Here is a 17082-nt window from a genome sequence, read left to right as displayed (position 1 = left end):
TCCGGGAAAAAGTCTGCAGCTGCCGAAGAGGCAAGAGACTTTTTCTTGCCTCTTTGTTTCCTGGTGCACGAGGAGAGGGGATTCAGAGCGCTGTCTAAACAAGCTCCAAAGGCGGGCGCGAGCCGCGGCTATCAGCGCGGACCCCAGAGACGGGCATGAGATGCTAAGGCTGCTGCTGCCGCCACCAAGAAGCCTGTATGCAAGCACAGGGCACTATCCACACCGCCCCTCCCGGGAGCCTGTGCAGCTCGCCACTGCCAGGCTCCCGTGATCCAGGGACAACTTCCCCGGGAGAACGCACGGTGCACCTCGGGCTGCTGCAACGTCATGCCAGCCTCTGCCGCTGCAGGCTCGCCCCGCATCCGTACCCCTCCCTCCCCCCGGCCTGAGTGAGCCAGAGCCCCCGAAGCCGCTGCTCCTTTAACCCCGTCCTGTCTGAGCGAAGAACAGACGCCCTCAGGCGACCTACACGCAGAGGCAGGTCCAAATCCAAAGCTGAACCCTGGGAGCTGTGCAAACAAAGAAGAGAAAGGGAAATCTCTCCCAGCAGCCTCAGAAGCAGCAGATTAAAGCTCCACAAACAACTTGATGTACCTGCATCTGTTGAATACCTGAGTAGACAACGAATCATCCCAAATTCAGGAGGTGGGCTTTGGGAGCAGGATATATTAATTTTTCCCCTTTTCCTTTTTTTGTGAGTATATATGTGTATGCTTCTGGGTGAGATTTTGTCTGTATAGCTTTGCTTTCACCATTTGTCCTAGGGTTCGGTCCGTCTGTTGTTTTTTTTACTTAAAAATTTTTTTTTCTTAATAAATGTTTTCTTAATAATTTTTTCCTTATTTTCTATTTTTAAAAATTAAAAAAAAATTTTTCTTACTAAGTCTTTTCATATTTTTTATTTTAAAAAATTAAAAAAAATGTTTCTTAATAAATTTTTTCTTAATAATTTTTCTTATTTTTATTATAAAAAATTAATAAATTTATTTTTAAAAATTAATAAAATGCTTTTTCTTACTAAATTTTTTCTTAATAATTTTTTCTTACGTTTTATTATAATAGCTTTATTTTATTTTATTTTATTTTATTTTATTTTACTTTATCCTCTTTCTTTCTTTCTTTCTATTTTTTCTCCCTTTTATTCTGAGCCGTGTGGATGAAAGGCTCTTGGTGCTCCAGCCAGGCATCAGGGCTGTGCCTCTGAGGTGGGAGAGCCAACTTCAGGACACTGGTCCACAAGAGACCTCCCAGCTCCACGTAATACCAAACGGCAAAAATCTCTCAGAAATCTCCATCTCAACATCAAGAACCAGCTTCACTCAACGACCAGCAAGCTACACTGCTGGACACCCTATGCCAAACAACTAGCAAGACAGGAACACAGCCCCATCCATTATCAGAGAGGCTGCCTAAAATCATAATAGGGCCACAGACACCCCAAAACACACCACCAGACGTGGACGTGCCCACCAAAAAGAGAAGATCCAGCCTCATCCACCAGAACTCAGGCACTAGTCCCCTCCACCAGGAAGCCTACACAACCCACTGAACCAACCTTAGCCACTGGGGACAGATACCAAAAACAACGGGAACTACGAACCTGCAGCCTGTGAAAAGGAGACCCCAAACACAGTAAGATAAGCAAAATGAGAAGACAGAAAAACACACAGCAGATGAAGGAGCAGGGTCAAAACACACCAGACCTAACAAATGAAGAGGAAATAGGCAGTCTACCTGAAAAAGAATTCAGAATAATGATAGTAAAGATGATCCAAAATCTTGGAAATAGAATAGACAAAATGCAAGAAACATTTAACAAGGACGTAGAAGAACTAAAGAGGAACCAAGCAACGATGAAAAACACAATAAATGAAATTAAAATTACGCCAGACGGGATCAATAGCAGAAAAACTGAGGTAGAAGAACGGATAATTGACCTGGAAGATAAAATAGTGGAAATAACTACTGCAGAGCAGAATAAAGAAAAAAGAATGAAAAGAACTGAGAACAGTCTCAGAGACATCTGGGACAACATTACACGCACCAACATTCGAATTATAGGGGTCCCAGAAGAAGAAGAGAAAAAAAAAGGGACTGACAAAATATTTGAAGAGATTATAGTTGAAAACGTCCCTAATATGGGAAAGGAAATAGTTAATCAAGTCCTGGAAGCACAGAGAGTCCCATACAGGATAAATCCAAGGAGAAACACGCCAAGACACATATTAATCAAACTGTCAAAAATTAAATATAAAGAAAACATATTAAAAGCAGCAAGGGTGGGGCTTCCCTAGTGGCGCAGTGGTTGAGAGTCTGCCTGCCAATGCAGGGGACACGGGTTCGGGCCCTGGTCTGGGAGGATCCCACATGCCGCGGAGCGACTGGGCCCGTGGGCCACAATTACTGGGCCTGCGCATCTGGAGCCTGTGCTCCGCAACAGGAGAGGCCGCGATAGTGAGAGGCCTGCGCACTGTGATGAGGAGTGGCCCCCGCTTGCCGCAGCTGGAGAGGGCCCTCGCACAGAGGTGAAGACCCAGCACAGCAAAAATAAATAAATAAATAAAATTAAAAAGTGTTGTAAGAAAGGTTTAATTTAAAAAAAAAAAAAAAGCAGCAAGGGAAAAACAACAAATAACACACAAGGGAATCCCCATAAGGTTAACATCTGATCTTTCAGCAGAAACTCTGCAAGCCAGAAGGGAGTGGCAGGATATACTTAAAGTGATGAAGGAGAAAAACCTACAACCAAGATTACTCTACCCAGCAAGGATCTCATTCAGATTTGATGGAGAAATTAAAACCTTAACAGACAAGCAAAAGCTGAGAGAGTTCAGCACCACCAAACCAGCTTGACAACAAATGCTAAAGGAACTTCTCTAGGCCAGAAACACAAGAGAAGGAAAACACCTACAATAACAAACCCAAAACATTTAAGAAAATGGGAATAGGAACATACATATCGATAATTACCTTAAATGTAAATGGATTAAATGCCCCACCAAAAGACACAGTCTGGCTGAATGGATACAGAAACAAGACCCATATATATGCTGCCTACAAGAGACCCACTTCAGACCTAGAGACACATACAGACTGAAAGTGAGGGGATGGAAAAAGATATTCCATGCAAATGGAAATAAAAAGAAAGCTGGAGTAGCAATTCTCATATCAGACAAAATAGACTTTACACTAAAGACAATTACAAGAGACAAAGAAGGACACTGTATAATGATCAAGTGATCGATCCAAGAGGAAGGTATAAAAATTGTAAATATTTATGCACCCAACATAGGAGCATCTCAATACATAAGGCAAATACTAACAGCCATAAAAGGGGAAATCGACAGTAACACAATCATAGTAGGGGAGTTTAACATCCCACTTGCACCAATGGACAGATCATCCAAAATGAAAATAAATAAGGAAACACAAGCTTTAAATGATACATTAAACAAGATGGACTTAATTGATATTTATAGGACATTCCACCCCAAAACAACAGAATACACATTTTTCTCAAGTGCTCATGGAACATTCTCCAGGATAGATCATATCTTGGGTCACAAATCAAGCCTTGGTACATTTAAGAAAATTGAAATCGTATCAAGTATCTTTTCTGACCACAATGCTATGAGACTAGATATCAATTACAGGAAAAGATCTGTAAAAAGTACAAACACATGGAGGCTACACAATACACTACTTAATAACGAAATGATCACTGAAGAAATCAAAGGGGAAATCAAAAAATACCTAGAAACAAATGACAATGGAGACACGACGACCCAAAACCTATGGGATGCAGCAAAAGCAGTGCTAAGAGGGAAGTTTATAGCAATACAAGCCTACATCAAGAAACAGGAAACATCTCGAATAAACAAACTAACCTTGCACCTAAAGCAGTTAGAGAAAGAAGAACAAAAAAACCCCAAAGCTAGAAGAAGGAAATAAATCATAAAGATCAGATCAGAAATAAATGAAAAACAAATGAAGGAAACAATAGCAAAAATCAACAAAACTAAAAGCTGGTTCTTTGAGAAGATAAACAAAATTGATAAACCATTAGCCAGACTCATCAAGAGGAAAAGGGAGAAAACTCAAATCAATAGAATTAGAAATGAAAAAGGAGAAGTAACCACTGACACTGCAGAAATACAAAGGATCATGAGACATTCCACAAGCAACTCTATGCTAATAAAATGGACAACCTGGAAGAAATGGACAGATTCTTAGAAATGCACAACCTACCGAGACTGAACCAGGAAGAAATAGAAAATATGAACAGACCAATCACAAGCACTGAAATTGAAACTGTGATTAAATATCTTCCAACAAACAAAAGCCCAGGACCAGATGGCTTCACAGGCGAATTCTATCAAACATTTAGAGAAGAGCTAACACCTATCCTTCTCAAACTCTTCCAAAATATTGCAGAGGGAGGAACACTCCCCAACTCATTCTACGAGGCCACCATCACCCTGATACCAAAACCAGACAAAGATGTCACAAAGAAAGAAAACTACAGGCCAATATCACTGATGAACATAGATGCAAAAATCCTCAACAAAATACTAGCAAACAGAATCCAACAGCACATTAAAAGGATCATACACCATGATCAAGTGGGGTTTATTCCAGGAATGCAAGGATTCTTCAATATATGCAAATCAATCAACGTGATACATCATATTAACAAACTGAAGGAGAAAAACCATATGATCATCTCAATAGATGCAGAGAAAGCTTTCAACAAAATTCAACACCCATTTATGATAAAAGCCCTGCAGAAAGTAGGCATAGAGGGAACTTTCCTCAACATAATAAAGGCCATATATGACAAACCCACGGCCAACATTGTCCTCAATGGTGAAAAACTGAAACCATTTCCACTAAGATCAGGAACAAGATAAGGTTGCCCACTCTCACCACTACTATTCAACATAGTTTTGGAAGTGTTAGCCACAGCAATCAGAGAAGAAAAAGAAATAAAAGGAATCCAAATCGGAAAAGAAGAAGTAAAGCTGTCACTGTTTGCAGATGACATGATACTATACATAGAGAATCCTAAAGATGCTACCAGAAAACTACTAGAGCTAATCAATGAATTTGGTAAAGTAGCAGGATACAAAATTAATGCACAGAAATCTCTTGCATTCCTATACACTAATGATGAAAAATCTGAAAGTGAAATTAAGAAAACACTCCCGTTTACCACTGCAACAAAAAGAATAAAATATCTAGGAATAAACCTACCTAAGGAGACAAAAGACCTGTATGCCGAAAGCGATAAGAAACTGATGAAAGAAATCAAAGACAATACAAACAGATGGAGAGATATACCATGTTCTTGGGTTGGAATAATCAACATTGTGAAAATGACTCTACTACCCAAAGCAATCTACAGATTCAATGCAATCCCTATCAAACTACCACTGGCATTTTTCACAGAACTAGAACAAAAAATTTCACAATTTGTATGGAAACACAAAAGACCCCGAATAGCCAAAGCAATCTTGAGAACGAAAAATGGAGCTGGAGGAATCAGGCTCCCTGACTTCAGACTATATTACAAAGCTACAGTAATCAAGACAGTTTGGTACTGGCACAAAAACAGAAACATAGATCAATGGAACAGGATAGAAAGCGCAGAGATAAACCCACGCACATATGGTCACCTTATCTTTGATAAAGGAGGCAAGCATATACAGTGGAGAAAAGACAGCCTTTTCAATAAGTGGTGCTGGGAAAACTGGACAGGTACATGTAAAAGTATGAAATTAGAACACTTCCTGACACCATACACAAAAATAAACTCAAAATGGATTAAAGACCTACGTGTAAGGCCAGACACTATCAAACTCTTAGAGGAAAACATAGGCAGAACACTCTATGACATACATCACAGCAAGATTCTTTTTGACCCAGTTCCTAGAGAAATGGAAATAAAAGCACAAATAAACAAATGGGACCTAATGAAACTTAAAAGCTTTTGCACAGCAAAGGAAACCATAAACAAGACCAAAAGACAACCCTCAGAATGGGAGAAAATATTTGCAAATGAAGCAACTGATAAAAGATTAATCTCCAAGATTTACAAGCATCTCATGCAGCTCAATGACAAAAAAACAAACAACCCAACCGAAAAATGGGCAGAAGACCTAAATGGACATTTCTCCAAAGAAGATATACAGATTGCCAACAGACACATGAAAGAATGATCAACATCATTAATCATTAGAGAAATGCAAATCAAAACTACAATGAGATATCATCTCACACCGGTCAGAATGGCCATCATCAAAAAATCTAGAAAGAATAAATGCTGGAGGGGGTGTGGAGAAAAGGGAACCCTCTTGCACTGTTGGTGGGAATGTAAATTGATACAGCCACTATGGAGAACAGTATGGAGGTTCCTTAAAAAACTACAAATAGAACTACCATACGACCCCACAATCCCACTACTGGGCATATACCCTGAGAAAACCATAATTCAAAAAGAGTCATGCACCAAAATGTTCATTGCAGCTCTATTTACAATAGCCAGGACATGGAAGCAACCTAAGTGTCCATCATCGGATGAATGGATAAAGAAGATGTGGCACATATATACAATGGAATATTACTCAGCCATAAAAAGAAATGAAATGGAGGTATTTGTAGTGAGGTGGATGGAGTTAGAGTCTGTCATACAGAGTGAAGTAAGTCAGAAAGAGAAAAACAAATACAGTATGCTAACACATATATATGGAATCTAAGGAAAAAAAAAAAAAGGTCATGAAGAACCTAGTGACAAGATGGGAATAAAAACACAGACCTACTAGAGAATGGACTTGAGTATAGGGGGAGGGGGAGGGGTAAGATGTGACAGGGTGAGACAGTGGCATAGACATATATACACTACCAAATGTAAAATAGATAGCTAGTGGGAAGCAGCCGCATAGCACAGGGAGATCAGCTCGGTGCTTTGTGACCACCTAGAGGGGTGGGATAGGGAGGGTGGGAGGGAGGGAGACGCAAGAGGGAAGAGATATGGCAACATATGTATATGTATAACTGATTCGCTTTGTTATAAAGCAGAAACTAACACACCATTGTAAAGCAATTATACTCCAATAAAGATGTTTAAAAAAAAACAAACGACATAGTTTAGGAAAAGAAGTACCTAGTTGATGTATATAGACTACCTTTTGCTTAGCACAATTTCTAGTATTTCTATATCCACTGTAATTACCAGAATAAATGTTAGCAACTTTGTACAAATCAAAGAACAAAGACCCCAAACAAGGGATTTTTTTCAGCAGCAAGCCAAGGGTAAGGCAGTGTGATCAGTCTGTTCCTGGTGCAGATCATAATGGGTGCATTGACTGTAGATACTTTAGCACAATAATGAAACTGACCAAAAGTCAGTCTTCTTTTTATTATCACCATGCACCATCAATTCAAATGATGTCATTGATAAAATATTCCCCCTCATTGGGGTTGACCACTCCCACGTCGCCCCCCACCCTGAGCCCACCACTTTTCTTGAGCATTCACATGCATCAGAAACTGGTGATGTTCTCACCACAGTCTTACCTGTGTGCCCATCCCTTCCTTGGTGGTTGATGCTTATGACATTCTGATCAAGAAGAAATTTAACCAGGTCAATGCTCTTGCCATAGGTACAAGCACTGCAAAAATATAACACAGGGAAAATAGAAGGCTGAATGTATGCACTTCAAATTAATATGTTGAAGCCCTAACTCTCATAACCTTATAATGTGACTATAATTTAAAGAGGTATAATTTACAGAGGTAATTAAATGGAAATGGAATAATTAGGATGGGCCCTCACCAAATATGACTGGTGTCCTTATAAGAAGGGAAGATAAGTATACAGATGACATGAACAGAGGGACAACCAGGTAAAGACACAAAAAGAAGGTGGCCATCTGCAATACAAAGAGAAAGGCCTCAGAAGAAACCGAACCTGACACCTTGATCTTGGACTTCCAGCCTCTAGAACTGTAAGAAAATAAATTTCTGGTGTTCAAGCCACCCAGTCTGTAGTATTTAGTTATGGTAGCCCTAGAAAATTAAAACAGCCCTGATTCACCCAGGCTATTCTAGATGTTGATGTTTATATAAGTGCCAAAAAGACAGATGAGAGAAGGAGGGAAAGAGAGAGGAGAAGGAGGTGATAAGAAAAAAAAAAACACATAAAGCAATAAAATCCTAAGATTCTCAAATATGGGCCTTCAAGAAAGGAGCTGTATAAAATTTCTAGCATTTTCTTATTAAATATTAAATATTTCCTATGATATTAATTCTTTTCTAGGCATTCTGCAGGGCAACTGAATGGAATGGGGGAATGCAGGAAGGTTCTGAGAGATTTAGGTGACAAGTTAGACTTGTGATTGCACCTGAAGTGGGAAGAGGGGCAGTCTTGTGAGATCTGACGCTAATTCCAGGTAGGCAGTGCCAAACTGAAATGAATTTTAGGACACCCACTCGGTGTCTGTAGAGAACTGGAGAATTGTTTGGTGTAGAAAAATCTCACACAAAACTGGTATCATGTGTTTCAGAAGTGAGGTATTGAGTGTTGAGGTAGAGTACAGAAAAAGTGTTTTTCCCTTCCAGATTTGTTCTAGAAGTGGTAGTTCACTGGGTCTTACTCTTCCCTCTCCCTGGGATGACTTTGCCTAAATCCTTTTTCTCTCATGGAATATTATTATTTTCTTTAAATAAATGCCATTATTTATCTAGTTGAACTATTGCTTCCTCTATGAAGTCTTCTCATGAACCAAAGGCTGAGTTCATTGCTATCTCCTCTGCTTCCTTGTAATTTCAGTTTTATGGCACTTATCATATTGTATTATGGTAATGAATACACCTCTGTGTGTTTTGATACCTTACAATAGAGTTCCCTTAAGGAGGGAAGGGACTGTGTCATGTTAATGTTCCTACCAGCAACAACAGAAGGCAGGTCCTTAACAAGCCTTTCTTGAATAATTAAGTGAATAAAAAACAACCATCTCAGTGTAATAGATCATATCACCATTAGTTATTTGTATTATAAATAGGACCATTAACACTATACTTTTAATGTTCCATTGTCTGAATTACCTCATTGTTTCTGTTCAAAGCAACTATTTATAGGAAATGATGAATTCTGAACATATATATATATGTGTGTGTGTGTGTGTGTGTGTGTGTGTACGTGTGTATACAAATGTGTATACATACAGACATATGAAAACAGTAACAGGAATGTACTTAGTGCTGACTATGTGTAAAGCACTGTGATTTGTACATAGAAAAATTCATAACTGTAGTCAGTTCCTTATGTAAAAGGAGAATTTCTTTTATAAATATGTACTTAAAATGAATAGGATAAAAATATTAATATGTTATTCCTAGTAGCCACAGGTTTGCACAAAATAAAACAATTGGATACATACTTTTAACTCACTTCACTAATCTTGTCATATAGACAATCTTCTGAAGGTGACAATAACCCTCTGATTATAGTCGGTTTCAATTTATGTGCACAAAGTAGCAAAATGATTTGAAAACTAGCCTGTGGTGTCAGCCTCCACAAGAATGACCTAATGGGTAGAGGACACTAGTAACCCGTACATATCAGTTCTGCCAACTATCCCCTTCAGGGACAAATTCCACTGGTACACTTTGAAGGCATGATCTGAAGAGTTCTTGCATCTGTTCTGTTACAGAGTGTATAGAAAACAGACAAAATATTTTGGTACTAGAACATGAAGATATATAAAAACACAGGATTTGGAATTAGTCAGGCATTTAATACATGTTTTTCTAGCCATAAGAATCTTTGGCAAGTTACTTAGTTTTCTTGAGCCTCAATTTTCTCATTGGTAAAAAAGGGATAGTAAATCCAACTTCATAAAATGGTTATGAGGATTAAATGAGATAATGGCTGCAAATCATCCAGCACATATTCACTGTTCCATAAATGGTAGTCTTCTTCACCTCCCTTTTGGCTGACCTCTTTGGGTGATAAGAAAAATCTGGAAATCCAAGTGAAATTTGACGAGTTGATGCCTGATGCAGAAGTGTAAGCTTAGTTTTAGTTCAGTATTAAAAAAAAGTGTCTCATTTCTATTATTCACTAGTACAGGACAAACACTATGTAAATAACATACTAGTCTCAAATACATGTTTTAGAGGTTGCTAACTAGCCAAGAGATCTGTAATATGTAGGTAAATAATCTTACATTCAAGGTTTACTCAATTCAAATGACTATGTTTTTATTTTTATAAGCAAAACAGTAACGTGTTAAAAAATGAGGGTTTTAAATTTTATAAAACATCTGCCTTCCTTCTGGACATTTTAGGGAGTTATGCGCTTGAGTTCTTAGCAAACTTTTCCCTCCTTCTCTCTCTTTCTTTCTTTTTTTCTTTGTCACAACTTTTCCAAACCCAGCTGCTCCTTCAGGGTGCTTTTCCAGAGCACGTTGCAAAGGACTCTAATTGATTCCTAGCAAGGAGCTAATGCCTTCTTAGGTACCTCAGTGGCCACCCTGACTAAGCTCTTACAGGCTGACAGATGGACGTCTTAGATAGGTAGATAGATTTGCACATAAGGTTTAAGTGGTAAGGAAAAAAATGTCACATTTGATGCTGATGAATTCTGGTAATGAGATTCTTGTCGGAGGAGGATTATGGGCACTGCTCCTTTTGGCAGCTTTCTGCAGAGTGAAGTGGAATAGGAGCAATATGCTTACAGATGTTGATATGCCTGTTGCCTTGGCAACATCATTCCCTGTCTTTGTGGCTGCTGCCAGGAAGGCAGCATCTGGCTCTGGCCCCATCTGTTGTACTGACTGCAGCATCTGCGTCTACCTTTTCTTCTGTGCATCTAGCTTGGGCTCCTTGTCCTCTGCCCACCCTCTGGTCTTGCCCTCTGATTGCAACATCTGCCACTATTCATTCTTGCTTTATGTGCATGACTTCCGGTGTTGTAGGGTGTTAGCTAAGTTTAGAGGCTATTGCACTTAAATATTCTTTTACCTGTGAAAAGCCGTTTCACTGAAGATGTTTTCTTTAGTCAGACTTTCTATTCCTGATATTTGGATGATTTCCTTGGCAACTTCAAATTTGCCATTGTAGCATGCCCTAGAGTTAATAAAATATTTTGAGAATAGTAAGAAGGTACACGTAGTATACCTGGAGTACCTATGGAAGTATACATAATACTCACAGGTGCAAAGGGGTGTCTCCATAGATATTAACAACATGTGGCTGAACTTCTAAATTGCTCTGGAGCAGGTACTTCACTATATCATGGTGTCCAAAGCGAGAACAGAAATGGAGTGGAACATGATCTTCATTGTCCTGAGCATTCACTGTCATCAAAAGAAAAGGAAAGATATGTTATCCGGAATCCTCTATTTCTCAACCTGCTCATGTGTAGTATCAGGGACTTTTCTAAGTGCCTGAGAGACTCCTGGAAATAGCCAATTAATGACAATAATAAAGGAAATTAAGTGCCACCAATTTAAAAAGTTATAGTTCTATCCTATAGCCTATTTCCACATTAAGCAGGCTTTCTTCTAGCTCCCATAAATCTATGGAATGCATCTAATCAAACATACCTTGCATACCATATGACGCAGGAATTCCACTACTGGGCATATACCCTGAGAAAACCATAATTCAAAAAGAATTATGTACCACAATGTTCATTGCAGCTCTATTTACAATAGCCAGGACATGGAAGCAACCTAAGTGTCCATTGACAGATGAATGGATAAAGAAGATGTGGCACATATATACAATGGAATATTACTCAGCCATAAAAAGAAACGAAATTGAGTTATTTGTAGTGAGGTGGATGGACCTAGAATCTGTCATACAGAGTGAATTAAGTCAGAAAGAGAAAAACAAATACTGTATGCTAACACATATATCTGAAGAAACTAGGGGCAGGACAGGAATAAAGATGCAGATGTAGAGAATGGACTTGAGGACACAGAGAGGGGAAGGGTAAGCTGGAACGAAGTGAGAGAGTGGCATGGACATATATACACTACCAAATGTAAAACAGATAGCTAGTGGGAAGTAGCCGCATAGCACAGGGAGATCAGCTCGGTGCTTTGTGACCACCTAGAGGTGTGGGATAGGGAGGGTGAGAGGGAGATGCAAGAGGGAGGAGATATGGGGATATATGTATATGTATAGCTGATTCACTTTATTATAAAGCAGAAACTAACACACCAGTGTAAAGCAATTATACTCCAATAAAGATGTTAAAAAAAATCTACCTTGCACAGTGGAAGAGTTCAGGAAACTAAGTATCTAAAAGGTACTCATAGCCTTATTTCCACAAGTATCTCCTTTCAAATTGATTTCCCTTTCACCCCCATGGAAGATGTTAAAAATTTCAGACTCTGGACAGAGGACCATTTCCCAAAATTTTGGCTCAATGTGTTAGCGTGGGGCCTAGTACTCTGTATGTTTGCAATACTGTATAGGAGGTTCTGATGTCCCCTTAACTGAGAAATGTCATACTGTGGTATACAGAGCATGGTATAATGAAAAGGCAGCAAGTTTTAGAGTGAGGAAGACCTCATTAATTGTATTACCTAAGATAGTTATTTAACATTAACTGTTAAATTGATTACTCAGTAGTGGGCATTTGACCTTCTCTTTGTCCAATCCAGCCTTATAAACTCTTCTGACATTTGGGAAATTCCCTATACTGAAAGTACTGACTAGAGGCCAAGATCACCTTTTATCAAAGAAGCTGAAAATATGCTTTCCAAGCCTCCTTTGCAGTTAAGGGCACAGAATTAGTAGAGGGTGACCATATGTCCTGGTTTAGGCTTGTTATCCTAGCATAATTTTTAATAGTGACCCTTTCACTCTCAACCACGCCCTGGTTGGACACTTATCTACAGGCTTTTCCAATCAACATGTTATTTCAGACTCTGACATCAGAGCTGATGACACACAAAAGGAGAGTCTATTCTATCTTGGCAAAGTAGCAGTGGTAGAATAGCTCCATCTAATTTCCAGTGGTACTGTTGCCCAGCCACAGACTGGGTGCCCTGCACTGTTGGTGCCAGAAACACAAGTGTTGGTGTGTGTGCCTAGCTGGGGTGGCAGTGTGCCTTCAAAGGATTAGTTTTGGGGTGTGATTCTGGACACTATTTCTCACTGTGAGAATTCCAAACCTGGCTTTCTACTCTGTCCTGGGGAAGATTCTGTGTGCTAATTGATATCCTTTAATATTTCCCCTCATGCTTAAATTAGCAAGCATTAGTTTCCAACACTTGCAAATAAGAACACCTGACTGACACATAGTCATTCCTCAACAAGTATTAAATAATCAGTAGGCACCAAGCACTGTACTAGGTGTTGGAGATATTGATTTCTTATAAGTAACAGTGGATATAATAACACTATTGGTGCAGCAGGGATGCTGAAAGGATTAAAGGAGATCATTTCTAGAAAGTGTCTAGCATGATGCTTATCACAAATTAGATACTTAATAAAAATCTTCACTCTCCCTTTTTACAAATTTCCCTCTTAGAATTTTGCTAAGTGCTAAGGCCAATAAGCTATAAATGCATAGTGTCTATACCCTCAAATAATTTACAATCTAGTTGAATAGCCAATAATTACAGGCCTGAAGTAATAACAAATCAACACCAAGCTGCTAAATTCTAGATCTGCTTTAGCACAATTTTTAAAACCAAAAATAACCAGATCGACTGCTCTACAACCATTTGTTTTATTATTTTACTACTTTGTCCATCTGTACAGGGTGCTTTATTCAAAATAGAAAATAATAGCCCTTAACAAATCCCATTCATTCTCATTCTTATATATATCTATAAAAGAAATTATACATAGAACCAAAAGAATTGATAGAATTACTTTTTTAATGATGAAGGATTGGAAGGAAAAAAAAGGCAAGATAAGAGTTAATTTAAAAAAGTTCAAATATAATCATCATTTAACATTTAATGAACACTGGTTTAGGCCTTATAGCTGCTATATTTGTAGACAATAATTATTATTTTATCAACCTGCAAGATCTTAAGCCAAAGGGAAATCTTTAACAAAGTTCCTGAACTCCTCCTCCCAAGACTGTTATTGAAAAATAAATCTTTGAATCTTTTCTATTAATGAGTGGCTCAGAAGGACACACTTCCTCTAGAAGAATTTTCCTGGTTGTTTTGATTATCTTCCTTTTTAAGATACTTTTCCTTTGTTCACATTCTGTTGGAAGCCAGGGAAAGTCAATACCATGAGTCAAAGCTTGAGGACAGCAGGGAGTCCAGGGCACCAGGAGGTCACATGTGAGTTCTTGAGGGCGAGAGGGGACATTGTAAAGCAGAATGAAGCACAATATTCCATTAATTCATAATTTTCCTTTAGCCATACCTGGCCCCACCCAACATTATTCTTCTCTAGTTGAATCAATAAACTTCAAAGCAGACTCTTTACTTGGTGAATTACCTGCAATGACCTAGACATTATTCCCATCAAAGAAGATATAAATACCAACCAAAGGGACAAGCCAGGAGAAATCTGCATCAGACGCAGAGTTTATATATATATATATGCCTGTATTTCTGCTTCAGTCCTTCTGAACCCTTAATTTTGTCTTGGACCAATTTGCAAAAACAAAAAGTACATATATTATTATTCTTACCTGAGGAAAACTGAATGTATGAATGATATTCTGTTTGCTCTAACATCTTATTTAGAGATTTAAGTAAAGGAAAATTTCAAGCAAAGGAATACATGTAAATCATTATTAGGAAAATATTTGGTCACTAGTCCTCTACTTCGAAGAGAGTATATGTTTAGTAATGTCTTTTGAAAGAAAGATTGATGAATGGGTAGGTAGCTGGATGCTACTTTTTGCTTATTTCTGCTCATTGATCTTAAAGATAAAATAAACATTTCCATATTAACCCAGCAATGTTAGGACATCCCACCAGCTCTCTAAAGCAACTCCCAAGTGTGTCTTAAATAAATTTTCAGTAACAAATCTGTATGATAGTTCTGACAAGACACATTTTTTTTTTTTGACAAGACACATTTTTAAAAATAAATTACTTCTCCTTATTGACCATGCCCTAGAAATTTTTGTGGCTTTCCCTAGTATCCAGTTCTCCAGTTAAGAGAACTATAGCATTCAACATTCAGATGACAAAAAATTAATAGTTTCTGAATTTAACATTTTCCATTTTTAACTTTATTAAAATGATAAATTGTGAGAATTGTGTCTCTATTTTCCTCCTATGGAGTGCAGCAATATTTTGACCTTTTCAATCTCATTCGATAAGCATTGCAGTTCTCCTTTTTAATTACCCTACGAGGTAGAAGGAAGAAGACTAGAGACTTAAAACATATGTGACTGAATAGGTCAACCTCACAAACATGCGGAACGTGCTTTCGGAAATACATTTTGGCTAATTTGCAACTTGAATTTATTTTCATTTGTGACATTCTGTTACCACGGAAACATGCTGTAAATACCAGATTTCAAATTGCACTCCTTTTGGGGTCATTCATTTATTCTTCCCCTTAGGTCCATTAACCACAGGCAAAGTCCAGATCTAAAATAAATCATCTGGAGGCTTAGATACATTTTGGAATAAGTAAACCAGCTGATAATAAATCTTGTGCAGTGTCCACCAGCACAAAAGATTTTCTGATTTATTCTTTGCAATTGGTTGAAGTGCAAAAGGGACTTAAATATCAAGTGTATATTAGAAGGAAGTAAAAATACTTAAAAATCTGAGTCACGTCACTTGATTTTTTTAAATGATTGAGTAGGAGGCATGTAGTGCTTGTGTGAGTCAGAAAGAAAATGTTAAAAATTATATCATATGACGCTGGTATGTATCGGGAATACGGGTGCAGTACACATTTCAATGCCTTTTGTAGAAGAGTCCTTTGATCCTGGAGACATGCTGATCATAAATGACACTCATTTTGACACCACTGAGCTTTGGAGTTGTGCAGAGGAATAAAAGGCTGAGGTTGGCCTGGATAATAAAGGAAAAATGTGAGCGGTTCCTGACCCTTTGGAAGAGTGAGGCAGTTTCAAAAACAATTATGTGTTCGGTGATTCACATTGGTGTACGTCTGCCTATCCTAAACCAACAGAATCAAAGAGACTGCTTAAACAAGGTCCAGACAACAGCATTCCTTGCATCCTGACAACACAAGTTGTTTATGATAATGCTACAGAAAAAATTCCTGAGTTATTACACACTGGCTCAGAAAATGATACAAACTACGTTGTTACCAAATAAAATGGCCCTGTTTCCAACATGGAAATGAAATTGCCCTAGCTTCTTGCTACAGTTGTCTCTGGCCTTTGTGTTTTCCTTAGAGTAATGAAAACATTGATTAGCTTTATTAACTGAATATCAATCTCAATTTTGGACCAAGGAAACAGCAGTTCTATAGATCTGACAACCTTGTGCTTTTGGAAATGTGCATCATTTCTGCTGCAAAGGCCAGCAGTTCTTACAGCTGGGCTTTTAATTAGGTCTCTTGGGGGTCAGTGGAAGAATGCTGGATATGCCTGAGAGAATTTAACGACAAGATGTAACTATGAGTGAATTTGTGTCAAAAAATTAAGTTTTTGAGGAACAGGAAAAAAAGAGAAAGAAAGCTTTTTCTCAATACTTTCAATTTTCCAAAATTCATTTTGTAATTAAAAAACTAAAAAGTTGCAGGAAATTCTATTCTACTAAATGCATCTAAAATCTTTCTGTGCATTCTAAAGGTTTTTTTCCCCAACCTGATCACATTCTAACTCTATTTCCATTAAAAATAACAGTAGTATCAAATACTGGGGAGGATGTGGGGAGCGACTGGAACTCTCATATATAGCTGTGGGAGTGAAAAATACTGCAAACACTTTGGAGAGTTGTCTGAAATTTCCTAAAAAGTTAACCATGTGCATGCCCTTTGATGCAGTAATTCTCTCTCTCTCTAAATACACACACACACACACACACACACACACACACACACAGAACGAAGAGAGATTAACACACATATTCACAAGAAGAATTGAATGTTTCTGGCAGCTAT

At 38.2% G+C, this 17082-nt stretch overlaps 1 protein-coding gene across 6 annotated transcripts in view; it reads right to left on the bottom strand.

Moving 5' to 3' along the window:
* Window positions 1–17082, bottom strand: part of TNNI3K (TNNI3 interacting kinase) — a 288508-nt gene that overhangs the window by 186558 nt on the left and 84868 nt on the right. For all 6 annotated transcript variants that reach the window (XM_007182931.3, XM_007182928.2, XM_007182927.2 and 3 more), the window contains 3 exons: window positions 11216–11360; window positions 11026–11130; window positions 7576–7670 (listed from right to left, as the gene is read on the bottom strand). In XM_007182931.3, coding sequence (XP_007182993.1) covers window positions 7576–7670; window positions 11026–11130; window positions 11216–11360 — 345 coding nt within the window. The remainder of the gene's footprint in view (window positions 1–7575; window positions 7671–11025; window positions 11131–11215; window positions 11361–17082) is intronic.

The sequence above is a fragment of the Balaenoptera acutorostrata genome, chromosome 1, assembly GCF_949987535.1.
Source record: "Balaenoptera acutorostrata chromosome 1, mBalAcu1.1, whole genome shotgun sequence".
Lineage (NCBI taxonomy): Eukaryota > Metazoa > Chordata > Mammalia > Artiodactyla > Balaenopteridae > Balaenoptera > Balaenoptera acutorostrata.
The sequence above is the reverse complement of the archived record's forward strand: the minus strand, read 5'-3'. Positions and strand labels throughout refer to the sequence as shown.